Here is a 17,925-nt window from a genome sequence, read left to right as displayed (position 1 = left end):
ACGTGAGTCTGAGTGAACTCCGGGAGCTGGTGATGGACAGGGAGGCCTGGCGTGCTGAGATTCATGGGGTCGCAAAGAGTTGGACATGACTGAGCGACCAATCTGATCTGATCTGATCTGATAATTTTCAGGGTTTTAGGTTTTCCACTATGAATTTTTCTTCTCTCTTGGAATTCTTAATCACCTATCATCTCTTCCTGCCTGTTACCAACACTGCTAAAGTATCTCATGTCAGAAAAGCTTCATTGAGCCCCCAGCACATTTCAGAGACCACAAGCCAGAGCCCCTGCTCCATCTAGCCTAGCACTCACCACAGCTAGTGAAGCAGAAATACTCTGGTATATTTTCCCAAGGTACAGCTGGGCATGGGTTCAAGTGGCCACTCCAGGCAATGCATCTGAAAGTATCCAATGACCATGTGAAATCCAAGCTGGTAGATGTGTAAATGTTCACGCTGACAGGTAACAGGTAGTTGCCTACAAGAATTTCCATGTAGTTCTGAACATTTATATATTTAAATATTTGTATTTATTTCAGCTTTTGTTTAGTCTACAATTTATGATTTAAACTCTAGGAGGCAAAAACTTGGCTAACCCATGTGGAAGAACACTGAGAAACCATAGAAGAAATGCTGATGAAACATTAAAAGAGAGATCAAATTGACTACTAGATTAGACTATTGATAAGGAAGACACCTAAAAAAGAATTGAGGGAAAGGAGAGGAAGAGAAACATCTTAAGACTAATTAAAAGGAAGAGGTCTATGCAAATAACAAGCTGTGAAATATCAAGACACAGGAAGCAAATCTTACAACCCAGAGCGCTGCGGTGAACTGAATATGTTTTCATTTCATCTGCTACAAATAGGCTCTACCTATTTAAAATCAAGATATGGCATTAATATTTACTTATTAACACCTAAAATCCACTAGAATAGATACATTTGGCTGTATTTGAATTATCTGTTTGTGTGTCTGTCTTCCCACTCAAGTTCCTAGGCATCGGTTACCCTAGGTCCTAGCATTTGACAGGTTCTCAATATACATTGGATATTCCCAGGTGGCAAAGTGGTAAAGAATCCATCTTCCACTGCAGGAGACACAAGTTCAATCCCTGGGACGGGAAGATCATCTGGAGGAGGACATGGCAACCCACTCTAGTATTCTTGCCTGGAGAATCCTACAGATAGAGGAACCTGGCAGGCTTCAGTCCATAGAGTCACAGAGCTGGACACAACTGAAGCAACTTAGCACACATGCACAATACACATTGGTTGAGCTGAATTGGTAACTGAACAGTGAAACTGACAACTGAACATTAATTCCATGGCAATTAAATACACAAATGACATACAGAAAACTTGAACATACAAGGAAACACAAATATAGCGACAACAGTCATTTCGACTTTAGTGGAAAAAATTAAAATAAGAAGTAAATTTAAAAAAAGACAACATCTGGACTTCCCTAGTGATCCAGTGGTTAGCAGCCCACCTGCCAATGCAGGGGACACAGCTGTGATCCCTGGGCTGGGAAAATTCCACATGCCAAGGAGCAACTAAGCCAATGTGCCACAACTACGGAAGCCTGTGCAGCTAAAGCCTGTGCTCTGCGATTAAAGAAGCCACGACAATGAGAAGCCCACAGACCTCAGTGAAGAGTAGCTCCTACTCACCACAACTAGAGAAAGCCAGCACACAGCAGCAAAGACCCAGCACAACCAAAAATAACCACTTGTCTAGGGCTACGAGGGTGATGATGAGACATGGCACTCGTCATGTCTTGTATGGTGTTGTGCATTGCTGGGGGACATACTTGCTGTAAATGTTCTGCAAAGGAAATGACCATGCTGTCATGTTAGCTGGAGACTTGCAGCACATGCCTGCTGCTCAGTCGCTCAGCTTTGTGCAACTCTTGTGACCCCATGGAGTGCAGCCCGCCAGGCTCCTCTGTCCATGGGATTTCCCAGGCAAGAATACTGGAGTGGGTTCCCATGCCCTTCTCTAGGGGATCTTCCTGACCCAGGGATCGAACCTGCATTTACTGCTTGACAGGTGGATTCTTTACCACTGAACCACCAGGGAATCCCCAATTTGCAGTACAGTGACCACAAAAATACTGATTTCCTACAAACGTATGGATTCAAAACTCCAGAAAATTCATCAGGAAAAAAATAATAATAATTTAGAGGGGAACGGCTAAGATCATTAAAACAGTGACAGGCCACGTCAAAAGTAAGAGGAGAGCTAGATGTTTCTCAGAAGGGATAAGAATCGGCTCAAGCCAGCAGAGCCAGCTGGAAGGACACTGTGGGTCCAGGTGGAAAAAAAAAACAAAAACGAAAGCCTGAACTAAGGTCATTGGAAGAATGGTCATCAAGGGGCAGAGACCAAGTCAAAAGATACTCAGGAGGCAGAACTGCCAGATGGTGGTGACAGCCTGGATATGAACAAGGGGGGGTTGGAGGGGGAGGGCGGGCCTGACAGGCGACTGAGTAGGTGTGGTGGCATTCCACACACTAGGGCAAGAGTCAGCAAGCTCTTCAGTAAAGGGAACAGATGGTAAACGGCATAGGCTCTGTGGGCCAGACGATCACCGCTAAAACTACTTAGCTCCGCTGCATCAGCGCATGGCTCTTTTTTTTTTTTTTTTTTTTTACAAAGCAGGTGGTGGGCAGGATTTGGCTTGCAGGCCAAAGTTTGTCGACCTGGAGACTAGGGAATCCAAGGAAAGGAGATCAATCTGGGGATGAAGTTCATGAGTTCAATGTTAGCAGGACACTTAAAGTGGAGATGTTCAGTCTAGGGACAAAGAGATGCTAGGGCCAGACGCATAAGATTGAGAGTCGTCAGTCGTGTGGTGGCAGTGATGGGGCTGAGATCACCGGGGGGAAATGGTCTCAGAAGAGAGGGATGAAGGGCGCTTCCCTGTCCCAATCCAGGGCAGGTGGGCAATGTCACCTCAGCTCACTATGGCCATGAAAAAGATAGAGGCATTATAACCTGCCGCTGCTGCTGCTAAGTCGTTTCAGTCGTGTCCGACTCTGTGCGACCCCATAGACGGCAGCCCACCAGGCTCCCCTGTCCCTGGGATTCTCCAGGCAAGAACACTGGAGTGGGTTGCCATTTCCTTCTCCAATGCATGAAAGTGAAAAGTGAAAGTGAAGTCGCTCAGTCATGCCCGACTCCTAGCGACCCCATGGACTGTAGCCCACCAGGCTCCTCCGTCCATGGGATTCTCCAGGCAAGAGTACTGGAGCGGGGTGCCATTGCCTTCTCCGACCTCCCTTAATTCCTTTATCCTAAAAAGAGGCTCCTATTTTAACACAGGGCTTTCCTTCCCTTTTCCAAGTTTGATGACTTCCAAGATTGAGTTTCAATGTCATAGATGAAAAAGAAAACTTCCCACTGGCTGGAAAATAAGGCAATTCTAAAATAAAATGCCTAAACAATAATGTTTCATTTTTATTATGAATTTTATACTCAAAACATCTATCACATGTGTGTTAAGTATAATGAATGATGACAGAACAAATGTTTGGTCCCCCATCTTAAGAGGAAGCGAATTAAGTTCATTCTCAAAATACAACTGTCCAACGTTCATACCATAAGAGTTAGTCTCTAAAACCAGAGGTCAAAGCAGGCAGCCCAAGACCAGAGAAAGCCTAAAGTTATATTTTCTTGGACTTACACTAATTTTTTCTTTTTGGTTGTGAGCATTTAAACACCAAGAAATTGCATTCTGGAATATAAATATTATTTAAAAAGGGGAGATGTGATTACAATGTATACACATTTCACCACAGCAACAAGTGCTGGAGCTGAGAGTAGATATCCCTTTTTTTTAAGATTCTCTTTTTGATATGGACCATTTTTAAAGTCTTTATTGAATCTGTCACAATATTGCTTCAGTTTCATGTTTTGGTTTTTTGAATGCCAGGCATGTGGGTTCTTAGCTCTCTGACCAGAGATGAAACCTGCAGCCCCCTGCACCGGAAGGCCAAGTCTTAACCACTGGACTGCCGGGGAGGTCCCATCTGCCCTCTTTAAACATGCCTCACTAGGTTCATAGTCCTCACCATGCCCTATGCCTTACACCTGTCTACCACTTCACTTACTAATTTTGCTTGCTCGGCATTTGAGTTTGTGACTCCCTCCTTACAGAGTATTAATTGTGGTTCCCAACTTTTTGGAAAATAGGAGACATTATGTAAAGCAAAATTTCAGACTCTCTCACCAGGAACATTACAGGTCCACAATCCCTTATCCATCACTCTAAAATTAAAAAAAACAAACAAACAACTTTTTCTTTGCAACTCATTTGACGACACAACTTAACCTAAGCCAACACAAAGCTATTTATAATCTTAAGGATTCCATTTAATGTGAAATACATTCATATATTTTGCTATAGAAATATTAACATGTATGATTATGGGCTAGTGCCTCAGACAGTACTGGAGATATTGTATTTAATAATAACCGCATATGTGCACTTTTCTTTAAAATCTGAAAAATTCTGAATTCTGAAGCCCATCTGACCCCAGAGGTTTTGGATAAAGGACTGTGGGCCTATTATACTTTTGGTATCTACATTTAAGAACACATACACACACACAAAGCAGATGGGAGTGCAATAATAATATTTTTACATGGATTTATACTTGATTAATTATAATGGCATTTATCTATATGTGAGAAACAGAAATAGAACAATATGCAAAACCATCCACAGTCTGAGAAGAATGCATGGCGCACAGGCTGACCCTAGGACCCTATGCCAGAGTACGGGACCCTACACCTGACCCTGGTGAGGCCGGCCCTGTACACACTGGGAATCACAGGCACAAACTGAAAGGGAAAGTCACTCACTTTGTGTCTGACTCTTTGCAACCGCATGGACTAGACAGTCCATGGAGTTCTCCAGGCCAGAATACTGGAGTGGGTAGCCTTTCCCTTCTCCAGGGGATCTTCCCAATCCAGGGATCGAACCCAGGTCTCTTGCATTGCAGGCGGATTCTTTACCAGCTAAGCCACCAGGAAAGCCCAAGAATACTGGAGCGGGTAGCCTTTCCCTTCTCCAGGGGATCTTCCCAATCCAGGGATCGAACCCAGGTCTCTTGCATTGCAGGCGGATTCTTTACCAGCTAAGCCACCAGGAAAGCCCAAGAATACTGGAGTGGGTAGCCTTTCCCTTCTCCAGGGGATCTTCCCAACCCAGGGATCGAACCCAGGTCTCCTGCATTGCAGGCGGATTCTTTACCAGCTGAGCCACAAGCGAAGCTCAAGAATACTGGAGCGGGTAGCATATCCATTCTCCAGAGGATCTTCCTGACCCAGGAACCAAACTGGGGTCTCCTGCATTGCATATGCTATATGATATGTGAAAACGATGCTATGTGACCACATCCTTTGGGTTTTTTTGTTTTCCCCCTCTTGGTGAATAATGGGTTTTCACTCACCTATAAATACCCTGTTTGCTATTCTAGGATTTCACAGTATGTAAAGTACATCACAAGGCCACAGAAGATCAGGTTCAGAAGAAGCTGCAAAGGTACCAGATTCCTTACCACCCATGCTCTAAGCAGAGGCTGGATGGAATCCACTCGGATTGGAGCAGAGCACAGCTGCCTTCTCTGTCTCAGAATTACTGTTCAGAGAAACTCAACGTGAGTAAAATGAGGCAGCAGAGAACGGGGTGCATCCTCAGTCGCTTTAGCTGTGTCTGACTCTTTGAGACCCTGTGGACTATAGCCCAGCAGGCTCTCCTGTTGGGAGATACTCCAGGCAATCCCAAGGGCATTACCATGCCCTCCTCCAGGGGATCTTGCCAACCCAGGGTTCAAACCCAAGTCTCCCATGTCTCCTGCACTTGCAGGCGGATTCTTTACCAGCAGGGCCACCTGGAAAGCCCAGAGCAGGTGAGGGATGTAGGATGTGATGCTGACAAGAACAAGGGCTGTACCGTGGAAAAGACAAGATGGAGTCTGCGTGGCTCCAGAGGGCTATTCTGGGTGTGTGGATAGAGGGGTATTGCTGACTCACCTTGAGAGTTTAGCGCTGCCCACCTGGGCGGGGGAGAAGGTCAGTAGATATCTGTGACCTTCAGGGAGGGTCGGCAAAGACTGTATTGGGGTGACCAAAAAGTTCATTTGGATTTTTCCGTGATATCTTCAGGAAAACCTAGAACGAACTTTTTGGCCAACCCAATAACAGACTAAAACAAGCCAGGTAGGGACTGGGCTGAACAGGAGCTCAGCTCCTGCCTCCTGTACTCGGGAGGGGTGGCAGGCACTGCCAGGTCTTCTGAGATTTTACAAGCCGCTGGAAATCCAGGTTTTCATATGAAAATTTCTCATTTTTGAATAGGAGCCAATGAAGACTCCAGTATTCTTTGCCTGGAGAATCCCCATGGACAGAGGAGCCTGGCGGGCTACAGTCCATGGCCTCAAAAAGAGTAGGACACAGCCGAGCGACTAAGCACAGCACAACAAAGACTCCAAGCTCCCAACACAGGGGTCCGGGGTTCGATCCCTGGTCAGGGAAACAGATCCCGCATGCTGCAACTAAGATCCAGAGTGCCACAACTAAGACCCGGTGCAGCCAAATAAATAAATAAAATATATTTTAAAAAATAGATAAAAATATGAGCCAATGATTGTTAAAATAAAAAAAAAAAGTACTGAGTAAGCCAAAGAGAACACATTGGTGCCTTGGTTTGGATAATTCACATGTCTGGATCCTGGAGGGACTAGAACAGGCTTTGTCAGTCTCAGCAGTCTTGAATTTGGGATCAGATAAGTCTGGGCTTTGAGGCTCTCACATCAGGTGCATTGTAGCATATGTAGCAGCCTCTCAGGACGCCACCTACCCCTCCCCCAACCAAGTCAGGACAATCAAAAAAAGGTTCTCCAGACGTCACCAAACGTGTCCCCGGGGGTGAAACGACACCTGGTAAGAGCCACTAAACTAGAGCAATATCCAACTCTCAGCCTCAAGGATTTTAACAAAAGCATCACTCACGACTCATACAGGTTTCTTACCTAAGAGTTCCCACGTGAAGTATGAATTTACAGCTGCTTTGGAACTAGAATCCAGAGTTTAAATCTGTCATTTACTAGCTTGATGACCTCTCTGAGTTCTGGCTTCCTTATCATTATATCAGGAACAAATCACCTCTTGGAGTTACTGAAAGAGGGCGACGGGATAATTTATGCAAAGCACTGAGCCCAGCAGCTTAATAAGCACCAAGGACATTTAATAAACATTAATCCTTCCCTGGTGAAAAGGCAGCCCAGATTGTGTAGTGGGAAGCACGTGGGATCCAGAGTCAGAAGCCCAGGACTCAAGTCATGCCTCAGCCTCTTAGTAGCTGTGTGAACCTGGCAAGTCATTTCCTTCTTTCTAAAATAGAAATGATAGTTGCCAGTAGCAAGAACCAAGCCAGGTGGTTTGGTACTGTGCTGTGTGCTTAGTTGCTCAGTCGTGTCTGACTCTTTGCGACCCAACTGACTGTCGTCTGTCAGGCTCCTCTGTCCATGGCAATTCTCAAGGCAAGAATACTGGAGTGGGTTGCCATGCCCTCCTCCAGGGGATCTTCCTAACCCAGGGATCAAACCCAGGTCTCATGCATAGCAGGCGGATTCTTTATCATTTGAGCCACCAGGGAAGCCCTGGTTTGGTACAGCACTTGGTACCAAGCAACTAGAGAGAAGCTGATGAATAATACTATCAAATCTTTTAAACATTTCCATCCTGGTGGCTCAGCGTAAAGAATTCGTCTGCAGTGAGGGAGACCACCTGCAATGCAGGAGATGTGTGTTCTATTCCTGGGCCAGGAAGAACCTCTGGAGAAGGAAAACAGCAACCCACTACAGTTTCTTGCCTGGAAAATCTCATGGACAGAGGAGCCTGGCAGGCTACAGTCCATGAGATTGCAGGAGTCAGGTATGACTTAATGACTAAACCACCCCTATAAAGAGAAGAATGAGCTCGTCAACAAATCCAAAGAACCGAGAATGTAATAATATCAGGGTATGTGTTAGTTGTTCAGTCATGTCCAACTCTTTGCGACCCCATGGACTGTAGCCCACCAGGCTCCTCTGTCCATGGATTCTCCAGGCAAGAATACTGAAATGGGTTGCCATTTCCTTCTCCAATAATATCAGGGTAAGGTACAGGAAAAATAAGAAAAATAATAATAGGGATCCTGAAGTCCCAGGTCCTTCTAGACAACAATTGCCGGCTGGTGACCCACAAGCCAAATCTGTCCCAGTATCACAGTGATTGTCTCATTTGCATTAAATACCACCTAAACTTTCAGTACTCTTGCCTGGAAAATCCCATGGATGGAGGAGCCTGGTAGGCTGCATGGGGTAGTGACCATGGGGTCGCTAAGAGTCAGGACATGACTGAGCGACTTCACTTTTACTTTTCACTTTCATGCACTGGAGAAGGAAATGGCAACCCACTCTAGTGTTCTTGCCTGGAGAATCCCAGGGACGGGGGAGCCTGGTGGGCCGCCGTCTATGGGGTTGCACAGAGTTGGACACGACTGAAGCGACTTAACAGCAGCAAACTTTCATTAAAATTCAGATTTCAGGCTTTTCTGGAAAGTTGCAAAGGTTGAGTCACTCTGGGTCCATATTCTCATGTGCCCTTTTTGGTGAGACCGTAGGAGGGGGGCAGGGAGGGGCACGTCCCCAACCCTTACCTGTCTTCAGTCACTCATTTATTTTACTCATCTGGCCCCTCCAGGTATTTGAGTTTGTAACCTTGGCTTATCTCAAAAGCTTTGAACCTCTAGGGAGTACTTCAGTCAAGGCAGGAACCCACACCCAATGAGACACTCCCTCCCAGAGCCTCACCTAGGTCATAACTCTCCTGGTTAGTCCTTCAGATTCCTTTTCTCCTGGACACTCCAACCTCATAACTAAACTTTCCTCAAAGTCCTCATCCCGTGTACACTTTCCTCCTGGCAGGGCATCACCTCCTCCAAATCGCCACCTGTGTCCAATGGATTATGTGCACCAAGGATTTTCAAAGAACAAAATGCCTGCTTCTTGCTGCTGCTGTGCTGGGCTGTGCTCAGTCATGTCCGACTCTTTGCGACCCCGTGCACTGTAGCCAGGCTCCTCTGTCCAGGAAATCAGACTACGAAAGACCTGACATGATGTGTCTTGTTTCCAAACCAGCAGCCCGGTTTCCCTTGGGGAGCCAGTGCTCCCCCACTCTCAGTCCCTAAGGTTTAGACGGGTGTTGACTCCACACCCATCTCCAGGGAGAAGCAGGGGACCCAGTCAGAAGCACTGAGTCAACTGTGGGTCTTTGGAGACAGTGGCTGGGAGAAAAGGTTTTTCCGTCCTTCTGGGAATGGAACTGAGGATGATGGAAGGTGGGGACGGGGAGGGGTCCTTCTGTGGACCCAGCTTGTCCGGAGAGTGAACCCCTGGATCCAGCCCAGCCTGAAGCCAGACTCCTTTTGGATATTTTTTGGTCACATATAAGCCAATTAATTCCCATCTTCTCTTATGGCAGCTTGAAATGGGTTTTCATACAACCAAGGGAGACCTCATTAACACAAAAGAAATCTGAAAGAGCTTGGAGATGAAAACAAAGCCAAAAGGCTTTGCCCAAGCTTTCTTCTGTTTGTTACCTTCCCCCATCCAATAAGAACCAGCATTAGCCAGCCCTCTGAAAGCACGTATCTCAGGGTAACAATTATTTCTTTGCTTGCCTATCTCTTCCACAAATGCATTGAGCTCCTTCAGGGCAGAAACAGGGAGGCAGAAACAGACTCCAATACCTCACATACTCACACACAGTTTAGGCCCAACAATTGTTGAATAGATGAATCAACAAAAGGCAAGGGGCACAAAAGAACCATCCTCATTGTCTCCTTTGGGACACCCACCTCAGGAGACCACCTCATTTGAACCACCTTCTGAAACAGACTCATCCACCCATTGCAAACAAATTGCATCATGAGAACTCACTCCTTCCAGCCATTACTAATTCTCCCACATGTCAGCCCCATGGAACCTCACAGTGGGGTTACTCACAGGTCCTCATTCTGCAAAGAGAATACTTCATCGCAAGACACCACCTAGAACCACAAACTGGCTGTACACACTGTGGGCAAGTCATTCACACATACAACTTCACTCACTAGTGAGTGTGTGTGTGGTAGCCTTTGTTTTGACCCCAATACATCCAGAAGCCTGGTTCTGGTATCCACCAACTATCTGCTTCTGCCCAATAACAATTTCAGGCTCTCTCCTGCCTCCTCCATCTTTCCTCCCTAGTCCTTTACAATTACTTAAGTAGGGAGAGGGGGGAGAGACAAACATATATAGGAAATCAACAGCAGTAAAGCAACAGGTTCCCCAGTAAAAACAGTTTTGATTTGAGGTGCATAATTTCCACACCCTTAATACTACTGTATAGCTGCAGCCTACACCGCATCAAGCAATAAAGATTTTCAAACAAAGTCAAAGGTCAGAGCCAGAATTACAGTCCTAGGGTGAGTCACATCACTCCACTCATTCTGTCCAGTTCTCGTTTTCCCATACCACTTGAACAGTCTAGTGAGAGCTGGATTTACATTCATTTGACAATGTTTATTGAGGATCTGCCAAGTGATAGGAACCACAGAAGATCCTGGGAATCAAAGAAGAAAGAGTAAACATTCTTAAATGTTTAGCGCGATGAAGAATGCGGGCAAGTAAAGAAGCAATTACATTATGGAAAAACAGGTGCTATATGGGGTTAGGAAAGAGCCAAGGAGGGACATCCAAACTTTGTCCCAGAGAAGGCCTTTTAGAGACAGAGACCTTTCCAAGGAGACCTGAGGAACAAGTGGGAGGTGACCCAGGGCAGGTGTGGTAAAAGAGACTTCTTTCTGATAGTTCCAAGTAGAGGCTAATATGAAAGAAAAGTATAGCCTCCACTGAAAACTGAAAGTAGGCAAGATGGCTAGAATTTAAAAGTATAAAAAGAGAAGCTATGATAGAGGAAGCAGGGGCCAAAGACACCCTGAACAGTTTCCCTGAACCAGCTTTGCAGCTTTTAAAGCCTCAGAACTTTGTTTAAAAAAAAAAAATCACTTGCCTGATACAATGTATAAGCAGGCCAAAATGACTCTCTGGGACAAATGCATCTTGACACTCACTAAATATTGATTCTCTGATGCATGTTCTTGAGAACACTAAGAGGGGTAGAAAATTCACAGAATTATCTTGTAACTCATTCCCAGATTCTTGACTGAAACATGAGCCATCACCAATACTCTCTCCTGGTAGCTTAGCCATGAAGAATTCACCTGGGATGCAGGGGACTGCCTGCAATGCAGGAGACATGGGTTTGAATCCTGGGTCAGGAAGATTCCCCCAGAGGAGGAAATGGCACCCCACTCCAGTACTCTTGCCTGGAAAATCCCATGGACGGAGAAGCGTGGTAGGCTACAGTCCATGGGGTTGCAAAGAGTCGGACATGACTGAGCCACTTCACTTTCCAGTATTCTGGCCTGGGAAATCCCATGGACAGAGGAGCCTGGCAGGCTACAGTCCATGGTCGCAAATCCGACAGGACATAGCGACTCAACCGCCACCACCACAATACTTTGTCAACTTCCTCTCCACGTTATTTCTATCATTTCCCCACAAATAACAGAAAATAAGGCACATTTAGGCTTTAGCCTAGACAGGAATGAACTCTGGAAAAAGGATAAACGCACCCCAAGCTAACAGGGTGGGGTACCAAAAAGACCTAAACAACAAAACTAAGCAAAAAGTTGAGGGAAACGAAACAGTAAAGAGCACATTTAGAAAACTCAAGAGGAAGTAAAAGTATTTTCATACACACACACAAAAAAGAAGTGTCCCACGTGCTTTGGCCAAACCGAACTCCCCCTTTGACTCAACTGCTGAAAAAAAAGAAGCCAACGCGGAAAAAAAAAATTCCCGCATTCATCTCTCTTCCCAGAATAAACAGCAAAATCGCTACCATACAGCTAACTTGCCCTGGATAGACCTTGAAAATTCTGCCCCAGGTAACACAGCACATGACGGTCATCTTCATGAAGCTCTCAAGACCACAGACCAGTCCTGTCCCAATGGCCGGATCCTCTAATAACTCCGTTCTCTCCTGTCATTTCAGAATCAGGGCTTGTCAAGCAGTCAAGGAATCCCAAAGAAGCAGGGAGCAGGAGCTGCTTCCAAACCCAAAGTGAGAAAGACTTTTTAAAATGATACTTATTTTTAAACTGGCGCTAGGCGTTTCCAGAATCCTGTTCTTCTAATTTTTTTCCCCCCAAGCTTTTTTAAATGTCAAGCTGTCCAGTTCATATTCGCCTCTGGTCTAGAGACAACACCAGCTCGTAACTCCCTCAAAGGGCGTTCTGAAACTCACTAGGCAGATCCGCTGGGCTTATGACCCTTGCTTCTTGACTGCTCGCCCTCCCCGCCATCCCCCGCCCCCAGGCACTTGCAAGTGAGGTTTTGCAGCAGGGGGCCACACGGAAAGGCTGGGAATGCCGCCCCCAAGCCCGGCAGCCTCCGACACACCAGTGATCCGAGTTGTAGCCCCAGGCGGCGGCCCGGGGCTGCCCGATCCCGGGGTAGGGAAGGACGCGGGGCAGTTCCAGTCCCAGGAGGGCGATGCTCCGCGGGGCAGTGGGGACCCCGAGGGGTAGGAGCGGGAGGCGCTGCCCGCCCGGCCGGTCTCCGGGGGCCAGGCGGCGGCCCAGAGCGGGCCTCCAGGCCGCGGCGTGGCGCAGACCCCGACCCTGGGCCCCGCCGGCCTCGGGCGGAGCCTCAGCCCGGCCCGCAGCGGTCGGGCGCGCGGAAGAAGCCGGCCCGCCCCCCACGACCGCGACCCCCGGCCCGCGCGACCCCCGGCGGCCCGGCGCGGCGCACTCGCCTCCCCACGGTCTGGTTGGCCAGCTGCTTCATGCGGTTGAACTGCTTCTTCATGGTGGCGGCGGCGGCGGCGGCCCGCGGGGCTCGGGCCGGGCAGGACGGGGGACGGCCTGGCGGCTCCTACATCGCTTCCCGGCCGAGGCGCGGCGGCGGCACTGCTCCCCAGGCCCGCGGCCCCGCCCTCGCCGCGTCACTTCCAGCGGCGCCGCCCGCCGGCTGGGCCGGGTCGGGCCGGGCGAGGAGCTCCAGGCCCCGGGCGGCTCGCGGCCAGGCTTCCGCCGCCCGCCCGCCCGCCCGGGGACCGTGTGGTCCCCCCGCCTCCAAGAGGCTCCCTGGGCCCGGCCACGCGCGGCCACCCGGAGCCCCGCGGTCCACCCGGACCTCGGCGTGCTTGTGTTTCCGCTCAGCGATCGCCTGCTCGGGTGATATTAATATTTAACTCACTTCCCAGACTAGATCGCAAACACGCGGTGGGCAAAGCAGACACAAAGAGTGGAGACCCCAAGAACCGCCAAAAATTCACCCTCGGGACTAGACTCCCGGACAGGGCTCTCGGAGGTGGGGGGCGGGGTGCGCAAAGTGGACCGGGAAAGGAGCTTTGGGACGGTGGAAACGGTCCAAGTCTTTATCAGGGCCGTGCTTATGCGCAGGTGTAGACGTTTGTCAAAATACAGCAACTTGGACTCTTAAGACGGACGCGTGTCCCACGTACATGTTTCCTCGATTTTCTTTTTTAAGAAAAAAAAATAGTTGCGTGAAACAAGCTGCAGGACTGTCTGTATGTGAGATGCCACTTAGTAAAAAACTCAGAGGCAATTAAATATATTTTATTCCCATTTGAATACTATTACTGTAGTGCCGCTTCTCTTTTATTGATTTAAATCTACCTTGAATGTCACTCCATATCATAAAGAAGAGAAAAAGAGAAAGAGACAAGGTGTGCTTTCTATGAACACGTGCTCACCGATGGCGCCGTCAGAGCTGCGGTGACGGTCCCCGGTCCACAGGACCGACAAGTTCTTTGTCAGGTCAAGGCCACACCCGGGGCTCCGAGGGTTCTCCAGAGGGGCCTTCGCAGCCCACGTTGCCTAGAAACTCCTCATTTTTTTCTTAACCTCGAGCTGGTCAGCAGTGAGGCTGTCCGACTCCGCTGAATCCTTTTCGCAGGACAAATTAGGTCAGTTCTACGACCTGTGACAATGGCCTGGTTTGGTGGCCTTGGCTCCAGCTTAGGCCATTCCCTGGGGCAAGCGGGTGGTACTATGGCCTCTTTAACAGACTATGTTTCTAGTTTCACAAAAAATGTGCTGAGGAAGGGAGCTGAAAAGGTAGAAGAACTCCTTTACTCTGCAAGAGAGGAAGTTGTCGACTTTGAATCAGTCTTAAAATCAGAGATTGAGAGGCTTCGAATTCTTTGTAGCGATCTAGAAGAGAAGTGATCCACACAGTCAAAGGCTTTGGCATAGTCAATAAAGCAGAAATAGATGTTTTTTTGGAACTCTCCTGCTTTTTGCATGATCCAACGGATGTTGGCAATTTGATCTCTGGTTCCTCTGCCTTTTCTAAAACCAGCTTGAACATCAGGAAGTTCACGGTTCACATACTGCTGAAGCCTGGCTTGGAGAATTTTGAGCATTACTTACTTTACTAGTGTGTGAGATGAGTGCAATTGTGTGGTAGTTTGAGCATTCTTTGGCATTGCCTTTCTTTGGGATTGGAATGAAAACTGACCTTTTCCAGTCCTGTGGCCACTGCTGAGTTTTCCAAATTTGCTGGCATATTGAGTGCAGCACTTTCACAGCATCATCTTTCAGGATTTGGAATAGCTCAACTGGAATTCCATCACCTCCACTAGCTTTGTTCATAGTGATGCTTTCTAAGGCCCACTTGACTTCACATTACAGGATGTCTGGCTCTAGGTCAGTGATTACACCATTGTGATTATCTGGGTTGTGAAGATCTTTTTTGTACAGTTCTTCTGTGTATTCTTGCCACCTCTTCTTAATATCTTCTGCTTCTGTTAGGTCCATACAATTTCTATCCTTTATCGAGCCCATCTTTGCATGAAATGTTCCCTTGGTATCTCTGATTTTCTTGAAGAGATCCCTAGTCTTTCCCATTCTGTTGTTTTCCTCTATTTCTTTGCATTGATCGCTGAAGAAGGCTTTCTTAACTCTTCTTGCTATTCTTTGGAACTCTGCATTCAGATGCTTATTATCTTTCCTTTGCTTTTCGCTTCTCTTCTTTTCACAGCTATTTGCGAAGAGTTGACTCATTGGGAAAGACTCTGATGCTGGGAGGGATTGGGGGCAGGAGGAGAAGGGGATGACAGAGGATGAGATGGCTGGATGGCATCACTGACTCAATGGACGTGAGTCTGGGTGAACTCCAGGAGTTGGTGATGGACAGGGAGGCCTGGCCTGCTGCGATTCATGGGGTCGCAAAGAGTCAGACACGACTGAGCGACTGAACTGAACTGAACAGAAGAGAAATATGAAGCCTCAGAGCTTCAGCTGAAGCAGCAAACTACTAGGTACAGACATCAGTTACGCCAGAAAGACATAGAAATCAGACTTCTGACAGCAAGACAGGTAGCAATGAAGGATCAGTGGCTAAAGCTATAATCAGTCACCCACTCAGTAAATCTTCAGGATAGCTTTCAGCCCTCAACTCCTGCACCCTCTTCACTGGGTTAGATGTCTGTCAGCATGCTTTAGCTTTCCAGAATGATGATATGGACTTCGCTGATCTAATTTGGTCACAACAAGAAATAAATAGATTGTCAAATGAAGTTTTAAGACTTGAGGCTGATGTCAGCCATTGGAGACATTTTGCTTAAACTTCTACAGCACGTGGAGCAGATAGTTTTAATCTAAAGGAAATCTATAAACTGCAAAATACTATCAAGGAACTTGAATAGAATCGAAATAAGGAAATTGATGACCATCAACTTGAAATGGCAGTACTGCAGGAAATTCATCAGCAGAAACTGGCAGAAATAAGTGGCAGGCATCGAAAACAATTAAAGGATTACGAGGAGATGATTCATGATAAGCAAAAAGCTATTCAAGTCCTAGCCACTGAAAAAGTAGCATCTACCAAGAAAATCAAAGGACTTGAGATTAGAGTAAAATACCTTAAAAAAAAATTATCTTCGGTAGAAAAGGAAATGGATGCTTTAGTTAGAGAACAAGACCAGATAAATGAAACGAATAAAAGATTTAAAAAAGGTGAGTTGAAGCCTTCTACTAAGAAGCATAGTGATGCTGTGACAGAAAAGGAAAAAGTTCGTCCACAGAGAACATCCCTGGAAGAAGCATCCAGACAACAAGAGCCATTGTCTGATGCTGAAAACGAAATGATGAGATTAAGTAGCTTGAAGCAGAATAAAAATCTCATTGAAGAGAACCTGAAGTTTCAAAAACGAGCCCAAGTTTTAGAAAAAGAGAATTCATTATTAAATAGAGAAAAGGAACTTCAACTATCACTTGTCAGATTGAGCAATGAATATGAACCCATTAAAAGCTCAACTATAGGACACACGAACTTGGAGAAAAACTCAATGAGAGCACTGCTGAAAAGAAATTACTGATCCCTGAGTTAGGAGAGCTGGACAGGCAGAAACAAAAAACGACAATGTGTGTGGTTTTGATGAAAGATCAGAAATAAAAAAAAAAAAATGAAGGAGACAGCATCATCAGTAAACTAAAACAAGATCTAGAATGTGAAAAAAAAGAGCGTTCGTCAACTTGAAGATGATAAAATGAACATTACTAAAGAGTTGGATGGGCAAAAAGAAAAGTTAATTCATTAAAAAATGCAAAAAGGACAGAAGCAGAATTGTGTCAGGCGGAACAGAGGCTATTGGAAGAAAGGAGGAAGTCTGAGCAAGCTATTAAAGAGCTGTCAAGAACAGAGAACCCAGACAGCTCTGCCTATTAGCTGGAGTGTGAGGGTTTGGTTAAACTCGGTCAAGAGAAATACTGTTGAGCAGATGATTGCTGACCACAAAGAAACCAAAGAAATTTTGTCTAGTTTAGAAGAGCAGAAGCAGTTGAAACAACATAAGGGAGAAAGACATTTTTTATTGAAAAACTTCAAGGAGGTTCACAGCTTCAGGAGGAGTTAAATCAGTATGCTCAAGCCTTAAGAAAAATGGAAAATTTGCAGCAAACCATAGTGGAAAAAGCCAAAGTCTTGCATCCATGACAGAAGAAAATAATCATCTGAAAGAAGAATTGGAACAACTGAGGGAAGAACACAGTCAAACCGCAACAATGATTAACCCTAAAACTGTTCCAGAAATAGAATCTGAGGACTCTCCATGGAGCACAGTTGAAGATAATCTTGAAATTAAATCTCATCAAAAGAAATAGAAAGATCTCAGATACCAACGAGAGCAAATGAATATTAAACACAATCAGCTCTTTTCCACCCAAGGGGAGGAAATCGGGAATTTGCAAAATGCAGCAGAACAAATCAAAACCCAGTTGCCTGAAGAATCCCAGTACATGCCAGTAGAACGCTGTGACATTTTTCGAGTAACAGAAAGAAGTTCAGAGCCTTCACATAGAAAACGGAAGTGAAAAGCATGACTGATCTAAAGCCGAAACTGAAAGGTTATTACAAGAAATAACAAAAATTGGAGATTAAACTTCTAACTGAAAAGTATACTCTTTTAACTGAACAGATTGATCAGCTGTCCCATGGTGAGAATAGTAAGCTAACTCAGCTCATCTGGCAAAAAATTTGGAGATATGGTTTCTTCGTATGATAGTATCTTCAGCTTCTTCCAGTGGCCAAGGTAATGAAGAGATTCATCAATTAATGTTAGCTGTTTTAGATGAGAAAACTAGGGAAAATAATCATCTTACAAGAGAAAATTTCAGAATGATAGATGTAATTGTTGCCAAAGAAGCTGACCTCCTGAAACTCAAAGATGCCATCACAGAACTCTCCACCAGATTTCTCTAACATATCCTGAACATATCCAAACATATCCTGAAATATG

General features: G+C 46.1%; 1 protein-coding gene across 6 annotated transcripts in view; it reads right to left on the bottom strand.

Annotated features, from left to right (window-relative positions):
• The window catches only part of ARHGAP17 (Rho GTPase activating protein 17), a 100,705-nt gene extending 87,622 nt beyond the window's left edge, over positions 1-13,083 (bottom strand). For 4 of the 6 annotated variants that reach the window (XR_011462638.1, XR_011462639.1, XM_070362665.1 and 1 more), the window contains exon 1: positions 12,916-13,083. Coding sequence is in view for 4 of the 6 variants with exons in the window: in XM_070362665.1 (XP_070218766.1) it covers positions 12,916-12,968 (53 nt within the window). In the remaining 2 variants the exon portion in view is untranslated. The remainder of the gene's footprint in view (positions 1-12,915) is intronic. The other 2 variants (XM_070362663.1, XM_070362667.1) reach the window with 1 other exon arrangement.
• Between the last annotated feature and the right edge of the window lie 4,842 nt (positions 13,084-17,925).

This window comes from Bos mutus, chromosome 25 (assembly GCF_027580195.1).
Source record: "Bos mutus isolate GX-2022 chromosome 25, NWIPB_WYAK_1.1, whole genome shotgun sequence".
Taxonomy (NCBI): Eukaryota; Metazoa; Chordata; class Mammalia; order Artiodactyla; family Bovidae; genus Bos; species Bos mutus.
This window is presented reverse-complemented; position numbering and strand designations above follow the sequence as displayed.